The 15,991-nt window shown below is 40.5% G+C and overlaps 1 protein-coding gene across 2 annotated transcripts in view; it reads left to right on the top strand.

The window, feature by feature from the left end:
- GDA (guanine deaminase) overlaps nucleotides 1–15,991 on the top strand; it is a 134,749-nt gene that overhangs the window by 72,925 nt on the left and 45,833 nt on the right. For both annotated transcript variants that reach the window (XM_019934671.3, XM_019934670.3), the window contains exons 5-10: nucleotides 904–1,009; nucleotides 2,481–2,508; nucleotides 3,679–3,786; nucleotides 7,265–7,372; nucleotides 8,615–8,712; nucleotides 14,434–14,501. In XM_019934671.3, the coding sequence (XP_019790230.1) occupies nucleotides 904–1,009; nucleotides 2,481–2,508; nucleotides 3,679–3,786; nucleotides 7,265–7,372; nucleotides 8,615–8,712; nucleotides 14,434–14,501 (516 nt within the window). The remainder of the gene's footprint in view (nucleotides 1–903; nucleotides 1,010–2,480; nucleotides 2,509–3,678; nucleotides 3,787–7,264; nucleotides 7,373–8,614; nucleotides 8,713–14,433; nucleotides 14,502–15,991) is intronic.

A 15,991-nucleotide genomic window follows, 5' to 3' on the forward strand; every position in this document is an offset into this window, starting at 1 on the left:
CTTTAAATTGGCCTTTGAAGGGAAGATAAAATGAGGAGAGAGGAAAATGCCTTTCAGACAGGAAAGATGACATGGGGGTATGGGTATGGGGACAGGAACGTTCATAGTGGATATACAGGAGGCAGGGAACAGAGTAGCTGAACTAAAGGGAAGGATTCATGGCATGGTGGGATGGGAGAGGTTGGGCAGAGGGGATGGTTCAGTCTCTGGAGAGATTCAAATATGCATCAGACTCAAAAAAAGTTTTCAGCGAGATGAGGTATGTGATGAAGGTGGTGTTTTAAGGAAGAGTAATCTAATGGCCAGGCATTACAGTGAATTACAGGGGAAAGAGAGAGATAGAAAGACTTCTGAAAGACTCAAGACAGCGGTGGAGACATTGTTGAAAAAATGAACATTGCCTCATGTAGCATCAACTTTCTAGCTGAAATAGAATTCCTCTAGCACCTTTGATAAGCATGACGTTCTTCAGTGCTGAGAACTGCTGGTAGGAGTAAGTAAAATCCCCCACAGATAATGATATTGGCACTGCTACACTTAAGAATAGCGACAGTATCTTTTCTAAGCCCATGTGCCAGCCACTTTACATACATTATTGGGTATAGTCCTCATAACCCTGCACATAGAGGAGGACACTGGGCACATCTGGGTTTAGACCTTAAGCAAATAATATCCTTCATTCTGGGAGTAATCAGAGGAGTAAGGTGCTAATGGGAGAACCTTTACTACTTACAGAATTGATCGAGGTCTTGTTGTTACTGTTCTTAAATGGTGTGATGATCTTTTACGTTCTCACTTATGTTTTTATAACGATTTTAATTTAAGATGTTTTAAAGAGGCTTAGGAAAGGTACAGTTTGGGAAAGAAACATGACTTTAGATTCTTTTTGTGTGTGTCTCACAGATAAATTCGGGCAGCGGGCATTTGTGGGCAAAGTCTGCATGGATTTGAATGACACTGTTCCAGAATACAAGGAAACCACTGAGGAATCAATCAAGGAAACAGAGAGGTATGTTTGTCTTGATTTGTCTTACGGATGGAGTTGGAGATGGGAAAAAGAAACCTCTTTAACCCAGGCAGAATGTGCACATATATCACTGCCTGGGTTTGCCTAACTTCATGAAATTGATCTGATCCTAAGGAAAATGTTGCATGTCAGTACTATTTTTGTATATCAAATCATATTTTAAAGCCTCTGGGAACTTGTTATAGGAGTCCTAGGGCAAATCCCTTTATAAAATGAAGGATTTTTTAAAAAGTAAATGATTTACCCACTCCCTGTCATTCATTGTAGATTGGGGCTTCTCCTGCAGATTAAACTTGCACTTAAGTGTCTGTGGCCTGCTCATTAAATTACTTTTGGTTGTGGGTCATCCTGTTGCTTGAGATCATGTGCTTTTGTTATGTTCTTTTTATTTTACATGGGGATATGCTAGTGATACCATAGGTACTTTTTCTGTATTTCTTTAACGGCTTTTCCATTGTGCCTTGAGGATTTGACAAGGAATTGTGTTGTATGACACTCAACATCCAAGAGATATAGAAGAAAATTCTTTAGCTTTAAATCTTGCCTAAGACCAAACATATCCTGATGCAAGTTTGAGAAGTCCAGCTTTTCTCCATTCCCAGGCCTCCTTCACCTTAAGTGTGTCCTCTGTAAAGGGTGGCTTAGGTGCTGCTATGTTCCCAGAAAGAGAAGGAAGCACACACTTTCCCTTTAGCATTTGGCCATATGCTCAACTTTTCTATGAATCTGTGTTTGTGGGAATAGTGAACCCTGATTCACATTTTATTCTTAAACAAAGGATTACCAGAAAGCAGGAAGCTATAGCTCATAAATATTTTCAGCCAGGGCAGAAACAGTCATTTCATAGGCCCTATGGATACCACCATCCCTGCAGATATAATTGGTAAGATCACCATCCCCGTCACTACCCATTTCACAACCATGTCTGGCCTATTCCTTCTGCTTTACTCCAACATCCATGCCCAGTAGGACTCAGCCTTTGAAAATAAATGATGCTATTGTGATTCTGTGAGCAAGCAACTTCCACTTTAGGGAAACTGGGAGTAGAGAGCCCCATGGCTTCTAAACACCTCCAGATACACAGGACTCCATGACTCTGATATCCATGGAACATAACATACTGCAGTATTCCCCCAAACAGAGCTAAAGCTAGAATGGCTTGAGCGCTGTGGGATGGCTTGAGCGCTGTGGGAATACTTGTGAACAGCCCGGCTGATGTTAGATGATAAAATTGCATTTCCCTGTGATTTTGCACTCCATCGCTCTGGCTGCAAATGAGAAAGCAGGGTAATTACTGCTTGCTAATCCTTAATTAGTGGTGGTGAAACATGTGCAGCATTAGAAATGTTTACATGGAAATTAGGACATGTAAGGCTCATGTTTTCGTGCTTTTAAAAAATTAATTTCAAAAATGCCTGAATGTTCTAACTTCCCGTTTGTTGCTTTATTTCAGATTTGTGTCAGAAATGCTCCAAAGGAATGTAAGTAAACTTGTTCCCAGCTCGCTTTTTAATTGCCTTCCTGTTAGTTGTAGGATTTGTTCTTAAGCTGTTTGGTAGAGGTTAGCCTGTATACATTTGGCCTATTCCATGCATGCAGAAGTATTTTCCTAAAGCCTTAAATTGTTTTCATGGTGGATGCATCAACTCAGCTTAGGAAGGTCAGGCATTTTTTACTTTCTCAGTGGTTTTCCCTCCCTCTCCTCTGGGACCTTCTAATTTCATAGGACAGGCTGGTGGGGAGGCGGGGGAGGGCTTCATGCATGTAGACAGATTGGTGGCAACTGGATGCTGTGGCATGGTTTGTTGGCTACATCACCATTGGCTCTGGCCTCTTGTACCCCCTGATCTGGTCTGAAACACAGGTGGTGTCCAGCCCTGATGCCCCAGCCAGACTGCCTTGGTCCACAGATGCGCGCATGTCGTGTGGCCTGCAGGCACTCAGCCAGGCACCCCCGTTCCACAGTGCCCTGGTGTTGGTGATCCTGTGAAGACAGTGCTGTTTTCTGTCCCACCCCCAGCAGGCTTGTCTATGGCTCTGCTGTGCCGTCTCTTAGATTTGCAAACCAGACTCTTCCCTCACCATTTTTTAAGGTCTGACTGGAAGCCATAGGAAACCTCAGTATTGCTTTCAGTCTAATCTTGGGAGACCTAGGTGCAGCTTTGTGGATCCTTATCCTTGCCGCTCTTCTATGAGTCCTTCTCTACTGCTCAGCCACAAAGGTGACATCAGAGCCATGCCTGCAACTAAGTAAAAGTCCTCAGGGAGGCCATGGCCAGCATACCACCCCAAGATGTAGAAAGGGGAACAGGCTACCACTTCATTCTTAGTCTTCCCAGCACTCTCCCTTAAAACGTCTCCTCTGCCTCCTAATTCTCTTCATAAAAGCCACCCAGTCTAGGCCTGGTCTGAGCCTTCACGTGCCTTGCGTTTGAGATGGGATCTTCTTCCATTGCGTTTGAGATGGGATCTTCTTCCATTGAACTTGGTGCTACAGAATATACCCTTCCTTGTTCTCCGTGAGCCATTTCCATGAAATCCAGCACTTCCACCCACTCCTGGAATGAAGGACTGTCCCTAGAGATGAAGACATAAAATCATTTTGTGGTATGATATGCATTTCCTTACCAAGTGTTTTTGATTATTTCCAGTATTCTAGAGTGCAGCCCATAGTGACACCACGTTTTTCCCTTTCCTGCTCTGAGACTTTGTTGGGTGAACTTGGGAACATCGCGAAGACCCATGATTTGCACATTCAGGTGGGCGTTTTTCTCCTATTTGCCTCTGTCTAGACCTGCAAGACTTCTCTGTACCCTAAATTCTGGCAGTAATCTCCAATTCTTTTACTGAGATGATGGAGGAGGTGGGTTTCCCCTTTTCTCTTTTAGTTCTTTTGGTTGGCAATTAATGTGACATAAAGCAGATTAACAGGAGAAAATCAAATTTATTATGTGCATACAGGAAATCCACATAAGTATGAAAGAATTCCAAAGACAGCGAGGCCAGGTGAGGTATATATATATTCTGGACTAAGTAGAAGGAAACAGGGGTCTGAGGTTTCAAGGGGAAATAAGGTAATTCACTGGAAGATAAAAAGAGTTAATATTTGGTAAACAAAAGTTTGCTGAACCATTCAAAGACAATGGGATACAGACAAGTTTGATTAAATGGGCTTGCTAGGTTCCTCTTGTCTGCCATGCCTAATACCTTACTACAGTTATCTATGGTAATAGCTCCTTCCTGGGACAGCCCTCCTATCTTAAATTCTTTTAGGTGGTAAGGAGGGAGTTCAAAGGTTCTTCCTGAGTCTTTCGGGCATTGATTGGTTTTTAACTCAAAATAATCTACATGGGCTTCCCTGGTGGCGCAGTGGTTGGGAGTCCGCCTGCTGATGCAGGGGGCGCGGGTTCGTGCCCCGGTCCAGGAGGATCCCACGTGCTGCGGAGCGGCTGGGCCCGTGAGCCATGGCCACTGGGCCTGCACATCCGGAGCCTGTGCTCCGCGGCGGGAGAGACCGCAGTGGTGGGAGGCCCACGTACTGCAAAAATAATAATAATAATAATAATAATCCACATGCCAGAGTGGCACATCATGGGGGCGGCCTGCCTTTAGCCCCATAAGATCTCAAGATACAGCATCATAGGACATAAGGTCCCTTACAGATATCACCTAAATGTAGTTCTCTAATTTTTTAGTTAAGAAAAGAAACCTGAAGTTCCTTTTGCCTTCAATCTTCTCTGATCTGGCTCCTAGAGATGAGAACATCTTAAGTAACCAAGCAAGATCAATGGCGAACTGGTTACCTGTTCTCTGTAGGATACATTTAATGCATTTCTTTCCTGCTCTCTTCTATTTGATACTTTCTCAGTGTTCTAGTCCTTCCTTTTTGGAGGAACCGTCTATTATTTGAAAAGCAAAAAGAACCTAATTTCCACCTTACCAAAATGGATTTAAAAGCCCTTTTGTTCCAAGTTTCTTAATTTAAAATCAGGAACAAAACAGTGTATCTTACTTTGTCATTAAGCGGTTGCAATTTAGGAATAAAACAGTTTCTAAATCTTCCAGCTGGGTTAAAATTGGGAGCTCCCCTTCCCCCATCCAAACTTCATTACATACTGCACTAAAATTCTCCCTCTTAAGAGCTATCTTAAAGGGCATGTTGGGCTTCCCTGGTGGCGCAGTGGTTGAGAGTCCGCCTGCCGATGCAGGGGACATGGGTTCGTACCCTGGTCTGGGAAGATCCCACATGGTGCGGAGCAGCTGGGCCTGTGAGCCATGGCCGCTGAGCCTGTGCATCCGGAGCCTGTGCTCCGCAACGGGAGAGGCCACAACAGTGAGAGGCCCGTGTACCATTAAAAAAAAAAAAAAAAAAGGGCATGTCAGGGAAAGGCAACACATAGATCCTTTATCATTTTTTAGGGTGGAAGTTTTTTGTTTTTTTTTTAAGATTTGTTAGGACTCATTAACTATTTTCATTTTTTCCCTTTTTTTGATGGGCTGTGATATTCAGTCCCACACAATTGCAGGGGAAGAAAAAGTTATCCTTGACCTATTTAGGGTCCCTGGCTGGGCCTGAAAACTAAACTGACAAAGCTAAACAAGAGAAAAGCATACAAATTTATTTCATATAAGGTTTACATGGCACAGGAGCCTTTATAAGGAAACAAAGACACAAAGAAACAGACCTGAGTATTTTTATGTTAGGTGTGGTGACAAGTGTACAGTCCTGGAGGAACATAAGTTAAGGAGTACGAGGTAAGTGTATTAGCAAGGCCTGTTTCTTCTTGGTTCCCTTTGTCTTCAGAGATAAGGATGCTCCTTTCCTCTATGTATAGGGCGGGCGCCTCTCATTTACGAGAGCCTGTGCTCCGGTCACAGGGGAAAAGGGTGGGGGCAAAATCAGAGTGACCTTCCTGCTTCTGCCATTTTCTCAAACCCCTTCAGCATAAAGTATTCAGTATCCCAAGGTGGCGTATTTTGTGTTTGTGTGTCCTGAATCCCAGAAACACACAACAAAATCAAGTATATACTTACTGGCGTTGTATATATGTGTATAACTGCATATACTCAAATCTATCAAAATGACACAAATCTCTTCTGATGCCCATGCCCATTTCTTCAGTGGTCTGGAGTTCCTCAAGGCCAAGGATAGAACTCATTCTGCAAGTAGAACATTCTGTTTTTAGTCCAATGCTGTTGTTTTCTTTCATTTATTTGGTTATGCATACTCTACCTCAAGGAGAAAGGGAAATGGCATTGCTGTTCTTGGAAGTGGTAACTTGCTCATGAGTTATTTCCCATAATACATGGTCATCACCAGTTGGTCAGAAATGATTTTTGTTTTAGGTGAGGGGTTGGGATGGTGACACTTACGTTGTGTCTGCAGTCTCATGTTTGTGGTGCCCTGGAGAAAGGACTGTGCGGGGGCCAGGACTCACTTGTTTTGCTTGCGTGTGGATTCTTATAGGCTCTTTCTTGATGACCGCAGGACTGCCTAGCTCTGTTATTTTCCAACTGTTTCCTGCAGAACTCATCCTGGAAGCTGACAAAGGGGATAGAATGGGGACAGGGTCCCAGAGTCCTAACCCTGCTTCATCCTGCGTAGCAACTTGTTTATGCTGTTTACATATTGAATTTCTATGATTTTTTAAATAAGAATAACACATCTAAAGCTAAAAGAATTTGGAAAATCACTCATCTATCCCAACGCTTTTATTTGAGAGATGAGAACATGGAGGCCCAAAGAGAAAACAATGGACTCAACCCTAAGACACATAACTAGGGTCAGAACTTGGGCTAAAATTCAGCTTTTTATTTCAAATTTCAGCTTTCTATGAGTGAACCATGCTCTGTCCTTTTGATGGCCAATGAACTCTTCTTAAACAGCCAACACCAGAAGTAGTAGGTGATCGACCATGAATAGCTAGGCTCTTACTCTCTACAAGGAGTACTTTTTATTTTTACTTATTCTTGCTATAGTTTGGAATTTGAAAAGACTTTGTCAGAAAAACATCACATGGGTTAGGGTTAGGATATTACATGTTCATATAATTACATTTTCATAGTTTCTTTGTCATATATATCTTATATAATAAGAATTGTTTCAAATAAAATACACAAGAATCTTCATTTTTTTTACCTAGGCAAGTAGGAACCATTCATATCATTTGGGGGTAGGAAGTATAATTTCTAATGGTATTTTACATTAAAAAATTGAAAATATTTCTTTTCTTTTAGAGCCATGTAAGTGAAAATCGTGATGAAGTTAAAGCTGTGAAAAACCTATACCCTGGTTATAAAAACTACACAGATGTGTATGATAAAAACAACCTTCTGACAAATAAGGTAAGTTGTACATCATGATATAATCTATATGAAGTACGGCATATTTATCTAAATTTTAAAATCTCAGTAGTAATCTTCAGACTTCTATGACACACGTGCATTTCCCAAACTCAAGTACAGAGTGTGCATATTCATGTGTGCGCAGAATTAAAAATGGGCCTGGTTTCATCCCTAATGAATAAATCATTACATTTATTGGTAAATAAATCTAAAAGCTTCTTTGAGGTGGGAATGTCATGTGGTCCAAGGACATTTTGTCAGTATCCATTAGAATGTAAATGTGCATTCCTTTGAGTTAGAAAATGTATTTCTGAAGATCCATTCTGTAAGGACTATGACTAGAGATGTTAATTACATATGAAAGTTAAAAAATGGCTATCAGTGGGAAATTGTTTAAATTATAGAACATACATAATTAGAATTTTATCCAACATTCACAAAGAATGAAGTATACAGACTTACAAGGAAGAGTGTTTGTACAGTATTGTCTGATATGTGTATATACGTGCGGGTGCGTGCTCACTTACCAAACACTGTCTGGAAGACACACATTGAACGTTAAAAGTGATCCTTCCTGAGGGAGAAAGCAGAGGACTTTTTACTTTTTATTTTTAAACACTCTAAGATTGCTTTGTAAAAGAAATGAGTATTACTACATTTATAATTAAACAATTTTAAGTTAATTAAAATTAATATGAGTGAGGAGAGACCTCATTACAACAATATACCCCCTGGCCTTGGCATTTAATGAAATGTATGAACTGCATGGAGAGTTTAACTATTACAGCAAATAAATTCTTAGGGACTTTGTGCTCAGAGATCTGAATGTGACTGATTTGAAAGGTTAATACTCTGCACAGATCTTGTTTATGCTACATCATAATTTTCATCCTCCTCTACATATATTTCTATATAATTAATAAATTAGCCTTCAATTTGCATGTTAATTTTACTTGCATAGAGGTCAGCTGGACCAACCCTCATTTATTTTATAGATTAAAAAAGAGAGAAAAAGATCCACAAATGTGTGGGACTTTCGTAATCCAATGTTTTCACAGGCCTTTTCTGAGGTGTAACTTGGGCACAGTGATTTTATACATATAGGTAATCATCAATGTTCTTGTGAAGATGATAACAGATAAGTCACAGCTTTTATGTGCACCTATAATATCTTGCTGTGAGTGAGGACTGACTTAAGCATTTTTGAGTGGTAGACTCCACATAGGATGCTCTTCTCTCCAGACAGTGATGGCACATGGCTGCTACCTTTCTGAAGAAGAACTGGATGTATTCAGGGAACGAGGAGCATCCATCTCACATTGTCCCAATTCTAACTTATCGTAAGTAGGCAATTATTGATTAGTAGATTATGAACGTTTGGGTTGCAAAGTAGCGGCCAAATACCTTTGTTTTCTCAGTCATTCCTCCAGTATCTCCCTTCCGTAGTTATGTTCAATTGGGATGTGAACTAGATAGAAGGACACCTACCTATACTGTACTGGGGAGACAGCACTTAAAAGAGGCTATTTTTTGCAGAGTATGCATTTGAAGAGCACTACATCTCTTAAAATTTCTGAGTTTGCACAAAACAGAACAATAGGAAATAGAGTTCAAAACCAATAGCACTGAGAACTTAGAGCTAAGGACCGAAAGAGTGGGTGTGCCAACCAGGTGTTCCAGAGAGAGTGTACTGACCTCTTACTACTTTGTGTTGTACAAACTACTAGAAATGTGCACATTACCAGAAATGGTGCAATGCTACTAGAAGCCAGCACCCATCAGTAAATGTCATGCTGCTATATCTGACGAGATGCACTTAGGAGGGGAGTTGCCCTGCTGTAATTCGCGCAAACAAAATTTTTATTTAAACCTGGTTCTTAACCTTTGAAAGGTTATAGATGCATAAGGGAATCAGATGAAACTTGTGGTCTGGATCATCAGGAAAAAAAACCCCATACAGGGCTTCCCTGGTGGCGCAGTGGTTGAGAGTCCGCCTGCCGGTGCAGGGGACATGGGTTCGTGCCCCGGTCTGGGAAGATCCCACATGCCGCGGAGCGGCTGGGCCCGTGAGCCATGGCCGCTGAGTTTGTGCTCCGCAGGGGGAGAGGCCACAGCAGTGAGAGGCCCGCGTAAGGCAAAAAAAAAAAAAAAAAAAAAAGCCCATAGACATAAAAATGCTGCATCTAATTTCAGGGAATTCATAGATTCCATAATGCCAATCCTTGGACGCTAGGCTAAGAATTCATGCTCCACAATTAGATACAGAAAGGATTTCTCATTTCTTGTGTTAGCTGGCTCAGAACAGAGCTAGAGGCAGGTTGGGGTGGATCATTCATATATTCATTCAATAAATTTATTAGCTTCTGCTAGACTTTTTTTAACGTCTTTATTGGAGTATAATTGCTTTACAATGGTGTGTTTCTGCTTTATAACAAGGTGAATCAGTTATACGTATACATATGTTCCCATATCTCCTCCCTCTTGCGTCTCCCTCCCTCCCTATCCCACCCATCCAGGTGGTCACAAAGCACCGAGCTGATCTCCCTGTGCTATGCAGCTGCTTCCCACTAGCTATCTACCTTACGTTTGGTAGTGTATATATGTCCATGCCACTCTCTCACTTTGTCACAGCTTACCCTTCCCCCTCCCTATATCCTCAAGTCCATTCTCTAGTAGGTCTGTGTCTTTATTCCCGTCTTACCCCTAGGTTCTTCATGACCTTTTTTTTTTTCCCTTAGATTCCATATATATGTGTTAGCATACAGTATTTGTCTTTCTCTTTCTGACTTACTTCACTCTGTATGACAGACTCTAGGTCCATCCACCTCACTACAAATAAGTCAATTTCGTTTCTTTTTATGGCTGAGTATTCCATTGTATATATGTGCCACATCTTCTTTATCAATTCATCTGTTGATGGACACTTCCATGTCCTGGCTATTGTAAACAGTGCTGCAATGAACATTGTGGTACGTGACTCTTTTTGAATTATGGTTTTCTCAGGGTATATGCCCAGTAGTGGGATTGCTGGGTCATATAGTAGTTCTATTTTTAGTTTCTTAAGGAACTTCCATACTGTTCTCCATAGTGGCTGTATCAATTTACATTCCCACCAACAGTGCAAGAGGGTTCCCTTTTCTCCACACCCTCTCCAGCATTTATTGTTTCTAGATTTTTTGATGATGGCCATTCTGACTGGTGTGAGGTGATACCTCACTGTAGTTTTGATTTGCATTTCTCTAATGATTAATGATGTTGAGCATTCTTTCAAATGTTCCTTGGCAATCTGTATATCTTCTTTGGACAAATGTCTATTTAGGTCTTCTGCCCATTTTTGGATTGGGTTGTTTGTTTTTTTGATATTGAGCTGCATGAGCTGCTTGTAAATTTTGGAGATTAATCTTTTGTCAGTTGCTTCATTTGCAAATATTTTCTCCCATTCTGAGCGTTGTCTTTTCATCTTGTTTATGGTTTCCTCTGCTGTGCAAAAGCTTTTAAGTTTCATTAGGTCCCATTTGTTTATTTTTGTTTTTATTTCAATTTCGCTAGGGTCAAAAAGGATCTTCCTGTGATTTATGTCATGGAGTGTTCTGCCTATGTTTTCCTCTAAGAGTTTAATAGTGTCTGGCTTTACATTTAGGTCTTCAATCCATTTTGAGTTTATTTTTGTGTATGGTGTTAGAGAGTGTTCTAATTTCATTGTTTTACATGGAGCTATCCAGTTTTCCCAGCACCACTTATCGAAGAGGCTGTCTTTTCTCCACTGTATATTCTTGTCTCCTTTATCAAAGATAAGGTGACCATATGTGCGTGGGTTTATCTCTGGGCTTTCTATCCTGTTCCATTGATCTATATTTCTGTAGTCTTGATTACTGTAGCTTTGTAGTATAGTCTGAAGTCAGGGAGCCTGATACCTCCAGCTCCATTTTTCTTTCTCAAGATGGCTTTGGCTATTCAGGGTCTTTTGTGTTTCCATACAAACTGTGAGATTTTTTTGTTCTAGTTCTGTGAAAAATGCCAGTGGTAGTTTGATAGGGATTGGATTGAATCTGTAGATTGCTTTGGGTAGTAGATTCATTTTCACAATGTTGATTCTTCCAATCCAAGAACATGGCATATCTCTCCATCTATTTGTATCATCTTTAATTTCTTTCATCAGTGTCTTATAATTTTCTGCATACAGGTCTTTTGTCTCCTTAGGTAGGTTTATTCCTAGATGTTTTATTCTTTTTGTTGCAGTGGTAAATGGGAGTGTTTTCTTGATTTCACTTTCAGATTTTTCATCATTAGTATATAGGAATGCCAGAGATTTCTGTGCATTAATTTTGTATCCTGCTACTTTACCAAATTCATTGATTAGCTCTAGTAGTTTTCTGGTAGCATCTTTAGGATTCTCTATGTATAGTATCATGTCACCTGCAAACAGTGACAGCTTTACTTCTTTTCCAGTTTGGATTCCTTTTATTTCTTTTTCTTCTCTGATTGTTGTGGCTAAAAGTTCCAAAACTATGTTGAATAACAGTGGTGAGAGTGGACAACCTTGTCTCGTTCCTGATTTTAGAGGAAATGGTTTCAGTTTTTCACCGTTGAGAATGATGTTGGCTGTGGGTTTGTCATATATGGCCTTTATTATGTTGAGCAAAGTTCCCTCTATGCCTACTTTCTGGAGAGTTTTTATCATAAATGGGTATTTAATTTTGTCAAAAGCTTTCTCTGCATCCATTGAGATGATCATATGGTTTTTATCCTTCAATTTGTTAATATGGTGTATCACATTGTGTATATTGAAGAATCCTTGCATTCCTGGGATAAACCCCACTTGATCATGGTGTATGATCCTTTTAATGTGCTGTTGGATTCTGTTTGCCAGTATTTTGTTAAGGAGTTTTGCATCTATGTTCATCAGTGATATTGGCCTGTAGTTTTACTTCATATCCTTACTTGTTTTAGAGTTCTTGCAGAAGCAGAACATGACGTGAGGATTTATGTACAAGTAATTTATTTGGGAGGTGATCTCAGGAAGCACCTTTATGGGGTGAGACAGAGAAGGGAAGGAAGACAGTAAAGAGCACATCACCAAGCTAGTTACCACCATGGTTTCCTGGAATTTAATCCTTCTGGAAAACTCAGCAAGCCAGTGTACAAAGCAGACCTCAAAGACAACCTGCCCAAGGGGTGGGGGAGCTGGAGTAATTATACCTAAACTTACCAGTTATTGGTGGAGGGCTGCTGGGTGGGTTCGAAGGGGCATGAAGTCCCTGCAACTTCGGGCCTTCCCCAATCAAGGGCAGAGCGGGCTCTAGCGGAGTGAAAGAGCCTCCAGGCAAAGAGTAGAAGGTGCCAGCAGTCAAAAGTCTAGGAACTTCGCAAATGAAAAAATTCTACATCAGTGGCAGTATGGGAAAGGCACGAGAGCCACAGCAATGTGTTTCTGGAGTGTTTTGAGAGGTTCCAGAGGCTTTTAGTTTTCAGACATAAAGTGGCCGTACATAACAGGGAATCTTGACTAGGTACAGCTTAGTGACCATAATTATGGTCTAGTGACCAGTTAGGGGAAGCGTTTAACATCCTGTGGGTTTAGTTATACAACATCTAAATTAAAACATGACCCAGTTTTGCAAACTGAGGTTTGAAGTTAAATTTCTTTATGGCTAATATTTTGGTTTGAATGGTCACTGTTACTCTTTCTCCAACCACTTTGAGAGATTTATTTCATGTGCACTGGCAGTTTGAAAATGATAATTATGTGGATTTTCAAGCAGACTACTTTGACCTTTGCATCTTCTCAGACTTTTAAGGATGCTTTAGTTTTTCTTTGTCTCTTTAGAAAGGTGGCACATCTACTGAGTCAGGGTCACGAGCTCCGGAATTCAGTCCAGGAACCATCTCTCCTAGTGGCTGCTGTCCTCAGAAGTAGCATTTGAACCACCAGGCCCTGACTTACAACCTGCATCCCCTCTTCCAGCTATACCCCTCTTTCTTTGATCTTGCAAGTCGCTACTCATTCAAGGCAACAAATGATCCCAGGAAGAGAGGAAAGGCAACGCTTTATAATTTCTACTTCCTAGCATAGAAGGATGGGTTGGTTAAAAAAAAAATTAAAGACCTATAGTTGATAACACCATATTGTATAACTGAAATTTGCTAAGAGAGTAGAACTTGTATGTTCTCACAAATAAAAAAGGTAAATAGGGCTTCCCTGGTGGCGCAGTGGTTGAGAGTCCGCCTGCTGATGCAGGGGACACGGGTTCATGCCCCAATATGGGAAGATCCCACATGCCGCAGAGCAACTGGGCCTGTGAGCCATGGCCGCTAAGCCTGTGCTCCGCAGCGGGAGAGGCCACAGCAGTGAGAGGCCCGCGTACCGCAAAAAAAAAAAAAAAGGTAAATATGTGAGGTGATAGATGTGTTGGTCGACTCAGTGGGGGGAAATCCTCTCGCAATGTATACATATATCAGATCATCATGTTGTACACTTTAAATATCTTAGAATTTTGTCATTTGTATCTTAAGCTGAAAAAAATAGCAAAAATTTTTGAACTAGTTGCAAGATTTAATTTCTTCATTTATTTTTCCTTACAAATGATCCCCTGCTCTCCCTTCTAATTCTTGCTGCTTTGTGCCCTTCTGATATTAACCTCTGCTCAATGGTTCAAACTCCTTCATGATCCTTTTTTACTCCAGGACTCGGATGGTCTGATTTTTTTGTGTGTGTGCAGTGCGCGGGCCTCTCAGTTTTGTGGCCTCTCCCGTTGCGGAGCATAGGCTCTGGATGCGCAGGCTCAGCAGCCATGGCTCACGGGCCCAGCCGCTCCACGGCACGTGGGATCTTCCCGGACCGGGGGACGAACCCGTGTCCCCTGCATCGGCAGGCGGACTCTCAACCACTGCGCCACCAGGGAAGCCCCTGGATGGTCTGATTTGACTAATGTGTTTATGTCAGCATTAGAGCTGAGATGGGAATCATAATTTTCAGTGATAGCACCATCATTTTTGTTAGTGCCTTTCTCTTGTTGGACCCACGTGGGTCTCCTTGTTCTGACTGTCTCCTCTCTCTACAGGCTCAGCAGCGGCCTTCTCAATGTGCCAGAGGTCCTGAAACATGGAGTGAAGATAGGGCTGGGTACAGGTTAGTAGTTTCCCATGAAGAACCATGGCAAAGTGGTTAAGTGCATAACTTTCAAATGTGACTAATTTTCAAGTAAGAGTTCTGTGTTTTAAAAGACTTAGTTTTATTTTCTGGTAGTCATATCTAGAGCTAATAAAATAATGAGGTTGGAAGCAGTAAGAAAGTGTATGCGAAGGGAAAAGTTTTGATGACATTAACCTCTTGAAAGCCATTAACCATGTTTACTATCCAGACATGGGGCTATAAAGGATAAGTCCTTCTCAAGTGTTTTAGAGATTCTTTTTGAAAAGTCCTTGTTTTTTGTTTGTTTGTTTTGTCCTTCCTGCTAAATTTCAATGGTTTGGATTTGTATGTTTTTGGTTTTCAATAGCTGTGTCATCACAAATACTATCTCAAAAGAAAATTATTCAACTTTGCCAGTAGTGAGCACAAATTCAGTCTATGCCATAACGGAGAACTCTAAGATATGTTAAAAAGCATGCTTTGCTTTTAAGCAGTTTTTAACAAAATGAGATTCTAATTCCCACAGGCAGTCTGATGTTTGCTAGGCTGAAGGACAGTCTAGGTGGCTGATGAATTAGTGATGTCTCCTTTTTTTTCACAGTACATTTGAATTGTTTTTCTTGAGTGTGTACTGTGCTGCTCACTTTAGAAGTGTCAGTCATGCCCAAATGTTTAGGCATCCACTGTGAGCCTTTTTTTTTAATCACTGTGTGTGAATGAACTAAAAAAAATTTTTTTTAAATGGCTGTGGGGCACAAGGTCTTATTTTTCATTCTTGATGGGTTTGTCTTCCTGATATGTAAGAGCACCAGAATGTTTGCATATTGACAATAATGGTTTTTATCATTTTCTGCAATGACTCAAGTCTCAGTTAATTTTTGTACCAAGCAATATTGGTAGGACATACAATAATACAAAATGATTTATCTATAATTTTAAAGAGGTGTGCTAGTTAGAAGTTTTTCTAAATTTTACATGAATCAGAGCAATTAAAATTCTTAAAATTTTGAATTTAAGCGTTGAATCATTGAGATTGTGTAGTACCTGGATATAGTCTCAGGTATTAAGGCAGGAAACCAGTTATTTTTAACTTCACAGAAAAGCTTTAAATGAATAAAAAATAAGTGGCCAAGAGTTTTTGTCAATCAATCAATTGAAAATTTGGTAGAAATGCAAAAATCATATGTACTGCTTTCAAATTTTCTAGGATTTTGGTCTCCATGATTTAAGTTCATCACATGATTTCCAGTTCTTGATTTTGGGTTGTATAGTGATTGTCTAAAATGATTAGGTAAAGCTATGTCACTTATTAGCTGTAAGACCCTGAGCAAATTACCTTAATTTTCTAAGGCTTTGTTTCCTAACTTCTATAACAATAATTATAATAATGTCTATGTTACAACCTTGTTTTGAGGCTTAAATGAAAAACAATGTGTGTGAGGTGGTTAGCACATATCTGGCATGTTGCAGTGGTTAATGAAGATTGG

The sequence above is a fragment of the Tursiops truncatus genome, chromosome 6 (genome assembly GCF_011762595.2).
Source record: "Tursiops truncatus isolate mTurTru1 chromosome 6, mTurTru1.mat.Y, whole genome shotgun sequence".
Classification (NCBI taxonomy): Eukaryota; Metazoa; Chordata; class Mammalia; order Artiodactyla; family Delphinidae; genus Tursiops; species Tursiops truncatus.